The 17,875-nt window shown below is 41.5% G+C and overlaps 1 protein-coding gene across 22 annotated transcripts in view; it reads left to right on the forward strand.

Annotated features, from left to right (window-relative positions):
• LOC119902170 (muscleblind-like protein 1) overlaps positions 1 to 17,875 on the forward strand; it is a 41,016-nt gene that overhangs the window by 11,145 nt on the left and 11,996 nt on the right. For 12 of the 22 annotated variants that reach the window (XM_038718155.1, XM_038718156.1, XM_038718154.1 and 9 more), the window contains exon 2: positions 1,355 to 2,332. The exons of 1 other annotated variant lie outside the window; for it this stretch is intronic. In XM_038718155.1, the coding sequence (XP_038574083.1) occupies positions 2,159 to 2,332 (174 nt within the window). In that variant the 5' untranslated portion in view covers positions 1,355 to 2,158. Of the gene's footprint in view, positions 1 to 840; positions 980 to 1,354; positions 2,333 to 17,875 lie in introns of those variants that run through there. 9 more of the 22 variants (XM_038718162.1, XM_038718168.1, XM_038718165.1 and 6 more) reach the window with 2 other exon arrangements.

The following is a 17,875-nucleotide window of genomic DNA, read 5'->3' on the forward strand; positions in this document are numbered from 1 at the left end:
GTTTGTGTGTTCATGTGTATGGTGGGGGTAGGGCAGCTGTAGCGTTTTTGTTATGATTATGTTTGCATTCCAAAGGTCATTTCTAGCAGTAATGTTACTTTTGCTATCGTAGGGGTCACCCAAGGTAAAACTAAGCGGTTCCTTCTTTCTACTACAGTCTCTTTCTCTGTAATATTGATCCACATTGCTGGGTCATCGTGACTTGGGCTGTGCTGCTGCAGGGCTCTGATGTAGCGTGTTGCAGTGTCATGATTTTAACAGCGGTTCGAAGCACAGCTGAAGGTACATATGCTCATTGTGGGAAAGGTGATTTCTTCACTCAGGGTGTGGTGAGTTACTCTGCCTCTGCGATAAGAGCAGAATGGGCCCCCGGGAGCCCAGTCATTCAAATTCCCTGAGCAAACCTCTGTACAATGAATACACCAAAAATAGAAACCACTGGCAACATTGGCACAACTCTGAGCAAAAAACACTCCGCAACCCATGATGTCTGGGGAAATTTGGTTTATGAGTGAAATAATAAACATGATATTGTCACACGTTCAAATCTGTGTGAGATCGTCAATGGTGCTTTTTTATTTAGAAATGCTTGACTTCATGGAAAATAATATTATCTAGGATCTTTCATGAAAGGTTGTTTGTTTGAAAGAAATTCCTCATCTGTTTGCGAGAAATCAGGTAGTCACAGAAATAGTGAGCAGAGACAGTTCAGCCTGTCTCTCTCTTTCTGTCTCCCTCTAGCAGCAGGCAGGTCAGCCTCCTCTTTGCTCCTCCCCCTGCTCTCACCTGGCGCTCAGCCCAGAATGTTGCTGCAACTCTGGTAGCTCTCATTGGTCCCAACTCTCACACCGCTTCGCAAGAAGGGAAATGACTAACCTCTTCTCCCTCATGCCCTGCCTCAACTTCCCTCTGCTTTCACTCTCTTCCTTTCTTTCACCTCTAAACACATTTGCAATGGCCGGCTTTGCTGTACTCGACTGTAAGTGATACAGGATTTGATCTGATTTTCCTGCGTTGACCAGAAGAGGTTGAAAGTTGTGAATGGCTGCTTTGTGCATTTGTGTGTGTGTGGCGTGGTGTGGTGTGATGAGCGCGTGTGCACCATGTGTGTTTAGAGCATGGGGTGGGTGAAAGTTTTATTTGTTTTAGCTGACAGTTCTGCATTTCTGACATTTTTTACATATTCTTCATTCCCACAGCTGCATAGTTTAGCAGTGGCACAACTTTAAAAAAATACTGCCAGTCAGAACTTCCTATGAATGATAAATAAACCGGAAAGTTTTCTTTGGATTCGTATCATCAGACTAATCTTTCATTCTGTCTTTCCCTCCTTTTTATCTCTCTCTCTCCCCAGAGGAAGTGCCTTCCCTGATGTCTGCTGCAGCTTTGACCTGCTTCTACAGCTAAAGCTCCACCCCCGCCCACCCCCCCCCGCCTCGCTCGCTTGCTGCCACAGTAACACGAGTACAAGGACAGTGACCACACCCTCCTCGCAGCCTACACTCCGACCTGCTCGTCCGTCCATCACCATCACCATCCACTCCTCGCAGCCAGGCTCCAGCCTCAGCTCTTCTCACCAGACGGCCCCACTGCCTTACCAGCCTTCCAACAGCAGCCCAACACACACTCCAGGCCCACGCAGCATCTCACCCACCTTGCCTTTAACCTTCGCCTTCGACCCTCTAAGCCTCCACTCGGCCCTCAGTGTCCTTAACCTTCCTGCAGGCGACACCCAGACTATCACCTTTGTTGCCTGCTTCACCACACCTCACCAGAGGGCTCTGGGTTTGGTCTGTTCGCCTGTTTGCCTCCTTGGCTTGCAAATGTTGAGAGCGTTCAGCAAACAGCAGTGAGGGAGAAAAGTCAAGTGTAAGGCTAAGTCATCTCCTGGATATAAACTCTGTGTCTGATCAGGAACGTTATCCAATAACATTCACAACATAACGTCGTCCTGCAACATTTCACTCTGGATCTATACCATCAATAGGAACTTTATTTTGAATGTTTCATTTCAACTTTACACACACATATCACAGACTTTAACAACAAATAAACAAACAAAAAAAGACCTTAAAGTTGTGGATTAAAACACTAGAGGTACTTTTATTAGCGCTTGAACAGATTTCAGCTCGGAATACCTTTTTGCCAGCGTGTCGCCATGGCGATGAACATGGCACATATCCGCGACACAAAGTGGCTGACACTTGAGGTATGCAGGGAGTTCCAGAGGGGCACGTGCTCGCGCTCTGACCAGGAGTGCAAGTTCGCTCATCCGGCCAAGAGCTGTCAGGTGGACAACGGACGGGTCATCGCTTGCTTCGACTCACTCAAGGTAAGGAAGGAGAGGCGGTGGACAGGAAGTCTGGAGGTCAGATCTCAGACAGACGGAGAGGCCACAGATAAGAGACTGAGCACATTCAGACAGTTGAGGCAGTTTGAGGGAATATATGGGGTTACAAACTGGAAACACCAGTTACAAATAGCAGTTGTCTACAGTCTACACCATGCTAGAGCGCACCATCTGGCCACGACATGTGCTCTCCTTGGTCCCACCTATTTCTGGTCAGGTGACTGCAACATGTGATCAAGAGCACGGGGGGGGGGGGGGGGTTGCAGCTTTTTAGATTCAGGAAGCAGAAGTCAGGCGTTTGTAACACTGCACTGTGGAATTTTCTAGGATAGGCGGTGTTTTGACTGCCCTTTTCTTTCAAACAGGAATCATTTAGGAGTCATTCGCATTTCTGACTGATTACACTGTACATAAACACTGTTGCTTGAATTTACTGTGTCAGCACAGTCACTCTGGAACTGATAAACACTGCTGTGTGCCAGCTTTCGAATGGGGAAATTGCAAATGAATAGGCTGTCACATGTACAGACTCATATGGATGATCTGAGCGCAACACGTTTCAACAGCTAGAGAGGAACGAGGCGATATTGTCACCATGTAGATCTCACTCAGTCAAACCACTTCCTGTGCAGAGGCCTAGGGGCAGTAAGAGGGCGTCTGTGAGTGTGTGCGTATCTCTATATGCATGTATGTGTGTGTTTTTTAGAGCAAAGTTGGGGGCAGATTTGGGGCGGTGCATGCAGTCATTTTCCATTTTTAGGCAGCAGCAGAAAAGCAAACACCTCTTTTCCTTTCTCTCATTCTCTCTCTCTTTCACAATTTGTCTTTTTATCGGAGGACATGATCTCTAGAGCTGGGTGGACCTCAACCCAAAGTTTCCAGCATTGACACACACCCACACAGGTTTGGCTGTGTACTTCTGTTTGTTTTCTGCCCCTGCAGACATCGGTGACTCGTGGTCATTGGCAGTGTGTGAGCAGGGCAGGGTTAGGATAAGGACAGCGTGTGTCGACTCATAGAACAGTGTTTATAGCCAGATGTGGACAGAGGAACATTGTCAAGCCCTAGCTGAACTCTTCCCAAGTTTCCTCACAATATGCTAACGCCTGTGCATGTGTATGTGTTACAAGCTAAATTTAATTTTTCTTGTTTATCTCATCTTGAGTCGTATTTTCTTAGTTGAGGTCATCATTCCTTTCGGTGGAGATTGCCACCATCTTTCTCCCCAACCTCCTAAGACGTTCCAATTTAATTGAAAGATCTGGGAACACAGCAACTTTGCTAAAGAGAAGTCAGAATGGGCAAGAACCACAAACAAACGCCCAGCTTAGCAAAACTTATTGGGAAAGGAAAACAAAGACTGTAAAATTTTTACACAAACTGTCTGCTGTAAACATCCAATGCAGTTTACAGACCCACTTCCTGGTTCAACTTTGATTTATCATACTTAAAATAGTTGTCCGGTGAGTGATTATGTGCTGCTCATAAAGATGTAGGCAATAAGGCTAAATTCTTGGCTTGTTTGCAACCTGTGTTTTGACCTTCTGTCCCTGTCTGACTTTGTTGAAGTGATATTGCTCTGTTCGCTGATCACAGAAATTAATTGGGTGCAAAAAATGTTATAATAATCAACAAATAAGAACCTAGCAAACTGTTCTCCCAGCCGCAATGTAACTGCTACAAAACAACACAAATGTCTTGGGCCCCTCAGTTCAATATAGTGACCACATGTAGACATCCGCTGACAACACAGTGGAGCTTTTATCTATAGGCAGAAAGGTCCCAATGCGTGAACATGTATTTAAATTGCCACTAAGGTAAAGTTCAGCCAGTGGAAAGGAGTAGCTGGCAGATATATGGAGGCTTTTTAAAGGAACCAAGGGTCCTATTTTAGTGATTTGGGTTCATTTTCCACTAGGACTTGTGTATTAATGGAGATGGGTGGTACTTTTTTTTTAACTCTTTGCCCTATTTTTCCACTGGTAATGAAAAACAGAGCAGGTCTCTAAAAACCCACAGTGGAAAGAGCAGGAGAAAGCAAGAGAGAGAGAGCAACAGACGATGGAAGAAATCAGAAGCGAAGGCTGTTGATTCATTAGTTGTATGTATACACCAAAAGATGAGACCTATAAAACAAACATACACAGAGACACGTTTCTCTCACATAGACCCACAACCCACACGCTGGATAACCTACTTCACTTTCACACAGGTTGAGTTGTTGAAATAGAATAAATTTTCAGTTTAGTTGTGTTAGATGAAGCCACATTGCTCATATACATATATACACACACACACACACACACACACACACACACTTACACACACCGCACCTTCTTGGACACATGTGCGCACTCTTTCTGCCCATGAGAAAGGATCGGCCTTCTTCTTGAGAGGTGTATAATTAGAACAGGTCTCACATGATCACCATTGCATAGCTGAGCAGGTCACACCCAAACCCAGTCATTTCCCCAACAGCCACTCTCTCTCTCCTCTCTCTCTCTGGCCTCCTTTTTGCATGGTGCGCGCACCATAGAAAAACTATATACTAAATACATGCGTAGACACGTAGACAGCCTCATACACAAAAAAGCATGTGTCCTGCACTAAACCACGCTTGAAGAGTCCATGCTGAGGGAATTAGAGCAGGGAATATATTTGTACCAGAAATAGCAAAAACAAGAGTTCAATTGCTGTTTTTCATGGGGAAATCATAATAGCAGTAATCAGATGTGGATGATATACCCCCAAGCAAGACAATCAATCAGAACCACGTTTTCATATAGGCCATAGAAATAAAACTAAGGTTTTACTAGGTTGTGTGTGTGTGTGTGTGTGTGTGTCTGTCTGTCTGTGTCTGTCTGTGTGTGTGTGTGTGTGTGTGTGTGAGTGTGTGTGTGTGTGTGTGTGTGTGTGCGCACGCATAGCATCCATGCACTTAACAATATACATGCGTGTGTGTGTGTGGGGGGGTGTTCACTGGCCTTAGACTTGGCCTTAACCTCAGAGCACAGCCCTTTCTGTTGCCTGTGTATCTGGTTGGTGCAGCACAGACAGCTCAGCTATGCTGAAGTGGGGTAAATATTTGGAGAAGGATAATGTCTGCCAGAACTCCCTGATTTAAAGTCAGCTTTTTAACTTTGTCTATTAATAATTAACCACTGAGCAGACAGGTTAGGAAAGATATGCTGATTCTAAATCTGTATAAAAGATTCATACTTACAGCTAAATATTTAGAACTGCTCTAATACAACTGATGAGACAGGTGGAAAAGTGCGATGCGATATCTGACATATGGTATCTGACAAAAAAAACAGTGCACATGATATGTTTAGGAAGTAACCTACTTTTAAACTTCAGTAGTTGTAATCACTTGTGTTACTTGCTTCACTAAAGCACTCTAATCAGATTGGAGTATAATGGTCAGCTCAGGTTGCAGAAGCTAATGCCTGCCTCATTAGTTTATACTAGAATGAGTCTGAAATAATATAGGTTAGTCACTACAGTAAATGAACTGCAGCTCCAGTCCACCCACACAGAGGGGAACTGCGAGCCAATTTCAAGTCCTTCCATCCTACTTTTATTTGATGCACGCCTACTCTAGCCCACTTCTCCTTCACTCATTTTTCTTTCCTCTGTTGCTTGTTTTCATTGTCCTCCCGACTTGATAGCTCCTCGTACTTGTTTTCCCGCACAGTCTGGTTTGTGCCTCATTTACTTCAGGCCACACCCATCCCTGGACAGGATGGTTGGTTCACATTACACCCCCCCCCACACACACACACACGCACGCACACACACGCACACACGCGCACACACATACATATATTATATTTTATATATATATATATATATAAATAAAATATATATATATATATATGTATATATATACATAATGAATATAAAACTGTGTGGCATGTGTGACATCACCAGTGACCTTGTGTGAACCCAGCATCAGGTCCTTGTTTACCCCCAACACTGCTGCCCATGTCATAAAAAAGGAGTGGTAACCGTCTACAATATACTACACATAATATGATACACAAACACTCACTTGCACACAGCATAGACCTTGTACTCTGTCTACCTGCCAGCATGACACACCCACTGTCATCATGTCTGAGTTCAGAGGAAAAGAGACCAAGTGTGTGTGTGTGTGTGTGTGTGTGTGCGGGTTATATCTGTATTAGTAGTGCTGTTGCAGCGGGTTTCTTTGTGTTACCACACTGTTCTGAGCCAAGATTACATTCCTGTAGAGCAGAGGGCGGGTAAATACCTCTTATTTATTGCTCACTGTCTCTCTCTCTTTCTCTCTTTCTTTCTCACTGTCTGTGTCTATCTGTCTTTCCTCTCATTTTGCTGACCATATTTTGACAGCATATTTATATTCAGTGGTTACATGGAACAGCCAGGTTAAACACTCACACACACATATACTGAGCGAAGGTTGGCCAGACAGACATGTGGGGTAAATATTAGCTGCGTTGCTAGTCGACAGTGTTTTTTCCCAATTTTAAACAAATTATCCAGCCAATCTCTGGGCAGTAAAATCAACACGTCATGCTCTCTGTGTGTCTATTCATACGGTTATGAGTTCAAAAGGCTGATGTTTATTTGACACTGCTGCACAGTACTTTAAAAGATACTGCACATGGCCACGCAGTTGTCATTTCTGTGATGAACTAATAAAAACCAGAGCACAGTTTAGTTTAATTTAGTTTTAATAATTTAGCTTTGCATACTTTTTTTTTATTATCCTAGTTTAAAGCTTGTTTTTAAAGTCTCCTATTACAGTATGTCTTTTGGTTGTACAGTATTTAATGAAAAATTTTTCTTATGTTCATATTGAATGCTGCAAACCATACTGAACATGAGAATAAATAAACCTGAGAGGGAATGATCTGATGTGTTAAACTGTCTGCAGTATTTGACATACACAGATCAAATTTCCTCCTTGGATGTTGTCTAAATACATCTATGTCCCATTCAGACAAGATCCAAATGCACAGTTATTCTGCGCAACAGCCGCAGATGGGCTCGTGGAATCCAAAGCCACTCATGGACATGCGATCTTCACATTGCTGGCTTCACTGACTTTTCACCCAAAAATCACAAGCCCACAGAAACATTGAGAAGAAAAGGAAATGGGACACCTGTGCTGTGCTGTGCTGTGTTATAATGTCTGACTCTGACCAAGACAAATTTGTTTTCGGGATGAAGGTTTCATCACTACTGTGATCAGAGAAGGTTTGTTTTCAGTAGCACTGTGCTGATCTAAGCAGTCAACGTACTGCAGCTATGCTATAGCCTAATTCAGAGACAGTTTCCTGGATCCACATGGGTTTCTCTCCTCTGCAGTCGACGCATGGGATCTCCATCCTAATTGGATTTTTAATGGAATATCTGTTGGTGCATCCACAATGAACATTTCCCTTTTTTAAATGAACGTGGCCAGGATTTAGTCATCCATAAAATTCAGCTTTTACTAGAAAGCAACTGTTAATATCACAGTGTGGTCTGTTTGTCTTCTTTGTAGCTGATTAAAATGGTCACTAGATAAGAGCTCAGTCATATTACAGGGAGTTTTATTTATATCTTTTACGTCTTTGACTGCTGGTGTTGATGGTGTTTATTCTTGCGTCTTTCTCACTTTCATGCTAGAGAGATTTGTGGTTGGACCAGTCTGATCCAGGCCTCCATGCACTTACAGACATATACACAGAGACATTCTTTGGTCTGTTCAGTCCATGGTGTGTGCATCCTTGTCAGATCAGTGCAACTGTCCGTCTTTTCTGTGTGCTTATGTGACGGAAGATCAGCGACAACAGCCTGTCTTTTCTTCTCAGTGTCAGCCGTCCCTGTCCCTCCATCACACTGGGCCCCTTTATAACACCACTGATACAATGATTACTTCTCTATTCTCTCTCTCTCTCTTTGTCTCTCTCTTTAACATATACAGACATACCATAAGACCTCACATAGCCTGAGGGTTTGTTTACCTCACAAATGAATAAATATTGACAGATCAAAGCCAGGAGTGCAGTATTACATACACATAATCTACAACTCATATAATCACATACATTCTAACAGGTCTTGTGGATGTCACGTGGTTTGCATTAGTGGATTTATGTCCAGGAGTTTATCTTATGCAGGCGTTTATTAGTTAAACGCTTTTAAAGTAAAGCTATATCAATTCATACTGTAGAAAGGAATCAGCCCTCAAAATATTTTTATGAAAGCTTCATACATACCAGTTTAACGTTAGATGTAAGAATTTTAAAGCTAGAAGTTTTGGTTGGCCGCAGACATAAGATTGAAAACCTTTCTGTGTTCAGCACTTTTAACGCCTATGCAGCCCAAAATTGTTCAAACCGCAAAAGGTGGAGATCCGAAAGTTTTCGATAATACCAAATACACCACAGAATATATATATATATATATATATATATATATATTTATTTATTTATCTGACGCTTTTATCCAAACGACTTACAATTGCTATACATGTCAGAGGTTGCACGCCTCTGGAGCAACTAGGGGTTTAGTGTCTTGCTCAGGGACACAATGGTGGATGGCGTCTTATTTATATATATACAGTATATGATACTGTCAGACAGTGTGGAATTAGACGAGTTTCCCAACCTTTTACAATTTCAGTTGTGGTTGATTTGGCGACAACCACGGAAATGATGGAAGCAGCAAGTGCAGTTAAATACTACAGCAAACACTTGCTGAGCAGCTACTTGAACAGAAGATGATGTAACAGTTTACCATTCAGCCAAACAAACTGACATTGTTTTAACAGAAGAAAAATGAGGAAACTGTCCGTTGTCTTGTTCGTGGTCAGCGCTTACTGTGATGACAAACACATCATGTTTCCTGGATTACATGCATGCATCGTTTTCCTGTGAATCCCTTGTGCTTAGGTACCTCAATCCAGCACAATAATGGGGGACTCCGCCACTGCTAATAAAAACTACTATATAGAGAGACAATTACTGAATTACTGTGAATGCATTTTGTTGCTATTGCAGAAAAAGTGTTGACCATAAATCGAAACTGGGGTTTGATTTCATGGAAGGCATACGGATTATAACTTTAAGAGCTATTTAAGAGGGGGAGGGGTTGATAAGGGGTAAAACAGTTTTAATTTCAACGTTCCTGCATCTTTATAACTGATCTGGCTTTCCTAAATAACCTATATTCATCTCTCCCTCTAAGGTTCACTAAGTCAGTTAGCTCAGCCATTATCTTGCCATTAGACAGGTGAGAGAGGAGCTTGAGGGCACAGCTACTCACTTAGACTCAACTCTTTCAACACCTTTTCATGCTGCTCCTCCCTCTCGCCAGCTGTTAGGTCCATCAGTGAAGTTTACCCTGCCCCTTATCTCTATGTTGATGCCAAAATATGAAAGATAAGATACATGGTGAGATGCCTGCTGGTGGCAGTTGTGAAAAACACGTGAATGTGAGCCAACAAGAAAGAACAGAGTTGACGGCTGTCCATCTGCTTTTCCCTTGCTCAATTGCTTTTTCTGTAAAAACAGATTGTGTGAAGTGCATTCCTGATCAGAATGACAGTGTCTGGGCCTGTCAAACGTACAGCATTGGTTTTATTACTTTCTCTTTTTCTCTCATTCAGTGTTCCTGTTTCTTCTCAGTGCTCTTTGTAGTATACAGCACCTGTATCACGAAAGGCCTCATGGACCCTGACCTTAAAATGCACTTTTATAAAGCTCTATTATGTGACATTGAGCTAAAACTCAATCAAGTCATGAGACATCGAGCTAAAACTCAAACAAGAAGGAAACACATCATCCTCACAAATGATGTCAATATTTTGGCTTGGCATCGTGTGTCCTTGTTTTTTGACCTGAAACAGTGGCACCACGAGAGGTCCAATTCGTTTTAGTCCTGATTGGTTTTATGTTACCAGACCTACTGCTGTTTACACTGCCTTATACTGCACTGCACCCTCTACATTTTCTATTACTTAGACACATTGCTTTATATATCATACTACTAGCAGAATTTGCATTAGCATTAATTGCACTGCTTTCCTAAATGTAGCAATATAATTTATCTCACTAGCAGTAAGTCTTTATTCATTTTTTTTTTCATGCCGGCTTACTTTCTAAATGTTATTCTAGATTATTTACACTATTGCCAGTGAAAAGGTCTGGACTTCTGCACTGGACTGGGCTGATTTGATAGGTGAATATCTGGTTAAATATCATTCGTTACTGTAAGTACTCTCAGTTCAGTTATGTAGGAGACAGACTATTTATTTATAGACATCTGCAAATAGAATACATTTATGTTGTTATAAAACTTGCAAGCAGCCCTCACAGAGTAGAAAAGAATAAGATTAATAAGAATTACTTATTATTTTAACTTCCTCCAACATCTGTACAGATTTAGTGACACAAGTAAAATAGCCTCAGAAACAAATTGAAACATCCAACTTCCACTGTTTTTTTCTTACTTTTCAAGATAGAAGTGGTTTGGTGAATCACTTCTTAAACTGCAATAAGAGAGAGAGAGAGAGGAAGAGAGTGTAAGCATGCTGCTTGTGCTAGTGCCAAGTCTGAAGGAGATAATTGCATGCAGAAACAGGATTAGGCCAGTTGACAGTGGGATTAGAGCTATGGATAGGATTACAGTCTGTGAGATCAGATTAGCATAATACATGCCAGATTAAATCTGTTAGAGCCGCAGACCAAATTAATCATCTGCCCGGTGGTTATTACCTGGCCATTGATGGAAGGGACTTTTCCTATGTTTTTACAATCCAGGTCACAAAACTGATAAGGAAATGAACCCCGTGCAGATAGTGGCGAGGGTTAGAAAGGGAGGGCATCCATGAAAGGTTTATAAAAGAGAAAAAGCAGTAGTAGGTACATACCTCTACACTTTTATTTCAGCTTTTGAAGTTTTAAGATGCATCGCAAAGCTGACACTCTGAAGAGGTAGAAACAAGGATGGAAAGAGATGGAAAGATAGATGAAAGAAAGATGGGGAAGGCATATAGTTCTTTTTTTTAATCTTAGTCAAGATTTTTCTTTTGGTGTGCCTGTGTTACTGCCTTATAGGATCACTTTCCCTTCTTTCTCCTTTTTTCCTATCTGACTGATAAAGTTCATGTGATCTTTACTGATATTCAGGACTGTTATGGTAGTCTAATCCTCGCCTTAAAGCATGCATCTGTAGTGATTTTATATTCCTCTATATTATTTGCTATTGATGATGTTCTTCAATGAAACGTCTGAGGTACTAGAAGCAAAGTCTAACAATTAGTATCACATGTCACTAGATTATTGGTCTTTTAAGTTTTGAAATGGTTGATTAAGATAAATGGCTGCCTTTGATCCTCAGTCCATGAGGCCTACAAACATTGAGAAAAGAGTACCTCAGTCATTTCAGAAACAGCGTTGTTATTGACGCCTCACTGCCACCTGGACCTTGTGATTTCTGCGCAATGACTCGTCTTTCACTTTCCCACTGGAAAGCGGAGCATGGAGATGATTAAATGAACGCTCCCGGGTTGCCTCACGCACTCACACTGCAAGTACTGGATGGCTTTCATAAAGTGCTTCGGCTCAAATCGATACCTGCGTGATTGCTCTGTTATTACTGATAATGAAAAGTACAGCCCTAACCTTGTTAGCCCTTGCAGGAGAAGAAGCAGCACTGCGCCCATCAGAGACTGTGCAGAAACTTTGCTTTATCTAACGTCACATGAAAGTGTGTTTGTGTGAAAAGAGATAGAGAGAGATAGCAGGAGAGAGGACAGAGAGATCTAAGTTTGGAATCAGATCTCCTGTGTACGTGACATCTGACCTGAGGCATTTCTGAGAACCAACACCATCTCAAGTGTGAATAACTCATTGCTGCGCGTGCACGTGTGTGTGTGTGTGTATAAGTTAGGCTTTGTGTGCCTGCAACTGTGTCGAATGCATATGTGTCTACCTACTGTCATCTACAATTTGCACAGCACTTCTTTAAATGTTTTCCTAAAAAGCCACTCACATTTTCCATCCACACTAACATGTTGTATTTATCTGGCTAACCTTATTGCTCTCTGTGTGGTCTGTGTTGTAGCTCCACTCCGACTTGTAATCCTTTTCTCTGTTGTTTTGTGAGGGTGGTAATGCGTCACCGGGGGCATATTGCAACTATTATCATAGAGTAACACTCCCTCCCTCCTCCATATCGCCACAAGCTCCACTGGTCACATCAACTCCCTGTCCACTAAGCTTTGCAGCATGGATCAGTCTTTACATTGAGTCCCAGCAGGGAGATAGAGACATAATCACAAGGGTATGAGTGTGTGTTTATGGTCTGATATAGAAAAGCAAGCCACGGCCAGAAGACGACCCTGCATCATACAACACTGCTTAGATCTCTAATGTCTTCTTCACTGTCTTCCAAAACTTTACTGCTAACTTAATGCCTAATTGAGTGGCTAAAAACAAAAAGAAAATCAATTGTACTTTACTGTAAAAGGGTATTATTGATTGTGAATTTCAGATTGCTTTTTTTTTTTTTTAGCTAAATGCGTGCAAATGCACCAAAATTAAGAGCACACCACCATGTCTGAATATTCTTAGTTTTTGGTATGCTTTGTTGCCAGTAATGTGCACGCTACTTCACTGACTTTCAGGAAATTCCACTTTGCATGCCATGTAAGATGATCTGCACATAGCCAGTATATTGACTGAGGTTTTATACTTCATGCCATATTTGAGTGCACAGTAGACAAAGAGACCAACCACTGGGCCCTGGCCCTTTGAGTCTCCGCTGCTCTCCAGCAAAACAAAGCTTCATTCACTGTGTGTGTGCGTGTGTGTGTGTGTGTGTGTGTGTGTGTGTGCGTGTGTGTGTGGAGAAAGGACTTTCATCTCTGCGTATGTTTAGACAGAAATAATTGGGACGTAGGGCAGAGAACAGTGTAGAGTCACATCAGAACCAAACATGGCTGAGTTTCGCACCATAACATCACACCACAGCACTGCAGCATCAAAGCTAAGAAGGAAAGTAAATGAGATGAGATATTATAGGCATTATGACAGCATACATATATATTGATAGATGATGCTTCAAATTAGTGATATAAAACAGAAATAAAGTAACTTCACAGTTAATTTAATGCTCTTTGGTGTAACAAAAAGGATTTGAATGAGTTTTTAAATTTGAATTGATATGTTACAATGATGAATGAAGGGATCCCAAGTAATGTAGCAGTTTTCAGCAACAGGTGGTATATTAAGACACATTAAAATACAACTTACAGTAAAATTAAAATAGAAGATCAGTCCCAATTTTAATTTAATTTAAAGGCAGTAAGAGTTTCTAGAAACTGGACGCTGCTTCTGCATGTTTTGCTTTGTCCCAGTAAACCTGAGAGGTCAGGTTTACCTGAGAGGTCAGGTAAACAATTCAGAGCTTCATAAATGAACAGTAATGAGGGCTTGCAAGTCAAAAAGGTAGGTAAACACTGGTTTTTGGATATATTTTACTCTAACCCTTAAGTAGAAGTCAGTTTTTCTTCACCTTTCCACTGTTTCACTCTTCCTCTCTCGTACACACATGCGCATTAATACATCTTGCTGCATGCTTCATCTCTTATCCTCAAAGGGATGGGACGCCGCCCCACCCAGCATTCTTTATACATTGGTTCATTGTTTGTTTAAATCCCACACAGTCACAAAAGCATGGTGTGTGTGTGTGTGTGTGTGTGTGTGTGTGTCTATGGGTAAAAAAAGTGATAGAAAAGAGAGAGATCAGGGTGGGACATGTTTTTATAATTTATCATCAATGAGATTGCACGGTAGCCAGTGGGATTATTGTTTGGCCTGGAGTGTGGCAAGTCTGATCTCACCAAGAGAAACAGACCCTCACTATTAAGACAAAACACTGAAACTGAACGTTCAAGACAGCAGGAACATGTGGAGAAAAACAAGGATCACTTTGCATTGGAGTTGGCATTATAGCAACATAATATCCTATTGTATTTTAAAAGAAACTGGGCTTGGTAATAGATTAGCTTCATCATTAATGGTTTTATGATCAAGTGGTTTATCAAGCTTAAGAATAACAGCACCATTTTTTTTATTGGACTTGCATAAACTGTTTCTGAACCTGAATTGTAATAAGTAGCTGCCACTGTGTAAAGTAGAAGCTAATTAAAAGAAAATAATCAGAAAACAGAAGTTCAAAATATAGCTCTAATAGTCAGTTCAATAATAGTTACAGTAAGTTATGTTTTACAATAATTTTATCTAAAGTAATAATAAAAAGCAAATACTAAATAAAATATTTTACAAAATGAAACAACAAAACAATTGCATATTTACTTACTGTATTTATTCAGTAATATGTATTGTACTGTAGTTTAAGACAGTTACCAATGACTTCTTTAGTTGTGATTGCAATTTGGACATTTTATTTATCAACAATTTCTTAGAATTATTCATTTAATATTACTGTATCTTTCAATTTTATCATTTTGAAGTCCTGGCCCTTGATAAAACAATATGGCCAGCATTTATTGTCATAATATTCTTGCTATAATATCTTAGAGCAGCAACTTACAACTCTGCTCGTCAACCTGCACTAACAACTAATGATGTGAATGAATCATTCTGAAGCTATTTGATCACTTCTGTCGTATGCACAGAGCAGTGACAAATCATTTTATTCACTAATCACATTCTCATCAGGTATTTTCTCACTGTGCCATGAAAAATGGGATTTGAAGCCTTCTATGGAACTCCATAGCACATCCAATTTTTTATTTTGCATAATTACCTTACCTAACCTAAACTGTGTTGTTATAATGAGATAATAGAATTCTCTGCTCCAGTTTTGAATCCTTCAATGGAGACGAAAGAGCCCATCAGCGATAAGAAATGTTAAAGATGATATCTTTATCATTCATATGGAGTGAGAAAAAAAGCTTTTTCATGATGGTTGTATAAGCAGCACAGACACACAAAAAAAGGCCAGGGCACAGGACAGAGAGGGGTTGTAATTGGATGCCCTCTCCTCTTCATAGCATCTGTAGTGTTTTCTTTGCTGAGTTCCTGTATCTTCCAGCGATTGGGAAGAATCCAGGAATTACTGTGTTGTTAGAGCAGGAGTGTCTGGCTGCTCTGTTGCCGTGGACACCGTCTCTGGCTGCTCCTCAAGGCCGCTGATGTCACAATAACAGCCACAAACATGATGTGAGAGAGGTGACGTCTTCCTCCTCCTCCTCCTCCTCCTCCTCCTACTCCCCTCTGTCTGCATCTCCATTTCTCTCTCTCTCCTCCCTGCATGTGATGGCCCACACTAATCACCTCTTCTGCAAATTCTAAAATTTCCCTGACGCAGCCCAGCTCTCGTTCTAAAGTCACTATGACTCTCTCTCTCTCTCCCCGTCCACTCATGAAACCTGACGTTTCCTCTTCAGGGACTTGATCTTTTATTCAAAATGGCTGCCGGTGTTGGTTGATTCGGCAAACGTAGTCATAGCCACGTTTTCAAACATCACCCTCCCCACCATAACACACACCTACATGCACACTGCTGCACTTGTGAATCTAGTGGTCGACAGACAGGGTCATATGGGGTGAACGCAACACGATCCTTCATGCCTCTGGTAACCCCTTCTGCACACACATTCAAACTCACGTAACACAAACATACACTATCGCTCTGCACTCTCTTGCCCCCCCTTTGCTGCATGCCATTGTCACTCTCTGGATGAGTGCTATTAGAACCATCTTTCAGCGCCTCTCGTCCCATACACTTGCACAACACACTCGCACACTTCACCCCACCACACACGCACGCACACACACACACACACATGTACACACAACCTGGTCATTCTTGTGTCTTCACTTCGGCATGGAAAGTTAGCCTCTTTTGAATTTCCCTTTAATCAGTTAACATTGCCTAAATTCCCCTTTGAAATGGATTCAAAGTTATAGAAAACACATTTTATTTCATACTATTCAAAACTATGACATATTGCTTGTATATTTGATTCACTGAAGGTGTATCATGCACACAATGAGTGGTTATTATTTCCAGATATGCCATTATTATATTATTTATGGCTGTACCTTTATGTGTATATCTGTGCTTTTGTCTCTACCTTATGCACATTTTCATGTACAATATTTTAGCCCAGACATCTTTAACAACTTAAAAAACTCAACTAGAATATAGATCTCCACAAGGATTTAAAAATAAGGAGACACAAAGATATCCTGATAGGTAAAATTATCTGTCAGTTAGCTCAATACCCAAGATTTCACATGGAAACAGACCACTGACAGACTCTTCGTCCATGTTCTCCCTTCTGTTATTGAGGCAGCAGGAAAGGTAACAGGGGCACAGAATAGAGGCCTCTGTAATTAATGGACTCTGCATTGCTGTCACCTGCCTGAAATAATTTTAAAAAGAGATCCAATGAGAACTTGAGATAGCAAACTTCAGACAAGTGGACACAACAAAATATCTTTAAGAGGCCCCCCTGCCTTTTTAGTGCTCCCCTCTCTGCTCCTTAACCCCCTCCCCCTCGCACCTGTCTGGTCCTCCAGTGTCAGCGAAAGTGAAGGAGATGGCAAAGGGGAATGAAGTCATGACAGGGAATAAAGATGAATCCCAAGGGGACATCTCTGTCAGCAAGGGAAAGCACAAGCTGCCACAGTCAGCTCAGCTGTGCCACTGAGCTGAAAGTAAATACACGTCTTTCCTAAACGGTAGACGTGTTTGTGTGTGTGTTGGGCCTATGTTTGTGTGACGTGTATCTGCCACCTGTTATACGAACACGACCCTACATGCATGCGTTAATGTGTATACATTCTCGCTTGAATGGGAATGTGCATGTGTGTCAGACTTCTTCCTAGACTCCTCCTCTCCTGACTGAATGTATAATTGGATACAGAGCAGGCAGCAAAAAGGATCCCTGTCTTAGATAATTATTCGAAGACTTTGAAGCGTGACCTCCGGATGACTGTTGATACAATATATTGGGATCATATGAGTGGACAGTATTTATAGTGTTAGTTGGACATGTAGCTAAGCTGGACGTCTGGAGAGCAGCATCACAGTGTCAGTCATGGCCTCCTGGGGCTTGCACACACACACACATACACACGTACACATTGCCCTGCTGGAACTGACAGAAATAGCAAGTTGTTAACAATTAGTGCTAGACTCAGCCCAGACCTAATGTTAATTTGAGTGTCTGACATTGAGCCAGATACAAGGTAGCATGCTTTTATTGGGAGTATAATCCCACTCTTTGAGATGATGTTCTCTTCTGCCATATTCACACAGGACTGTGTGATTTGTTAATGCTCAAAATACTATTTTAATTAGTCTGCATGACATAGACCTTGGAGTGCCAGTACAGCCATGCTAGCAGCCCTGTGAGGCACAATATTGCTTTGAGCTAAATGCTAATATCAGCATGGCAACATCATAATCACAAAGGTAACATGCGGATGTTTAGCAAGTATCTCTACA

Source organism: Micropterus salmoides, unplaced genomic scaffold (assembly GCF_014851395.1).
Source record: "Micropterus salmoides isolate LMB-PRFRI ecotype aquatic unplaced genomic scaffold, ASM1485139v1 Ms_hic_scaffold_14, whole genome shotgun sequence".
NCBI classification, from domain to species: Eukaryota; Metazoa; Chordata; class Actinopteri; order Centrarchiformes; family Centrarchidae; genus Micropterus; species Micropterus salmoides.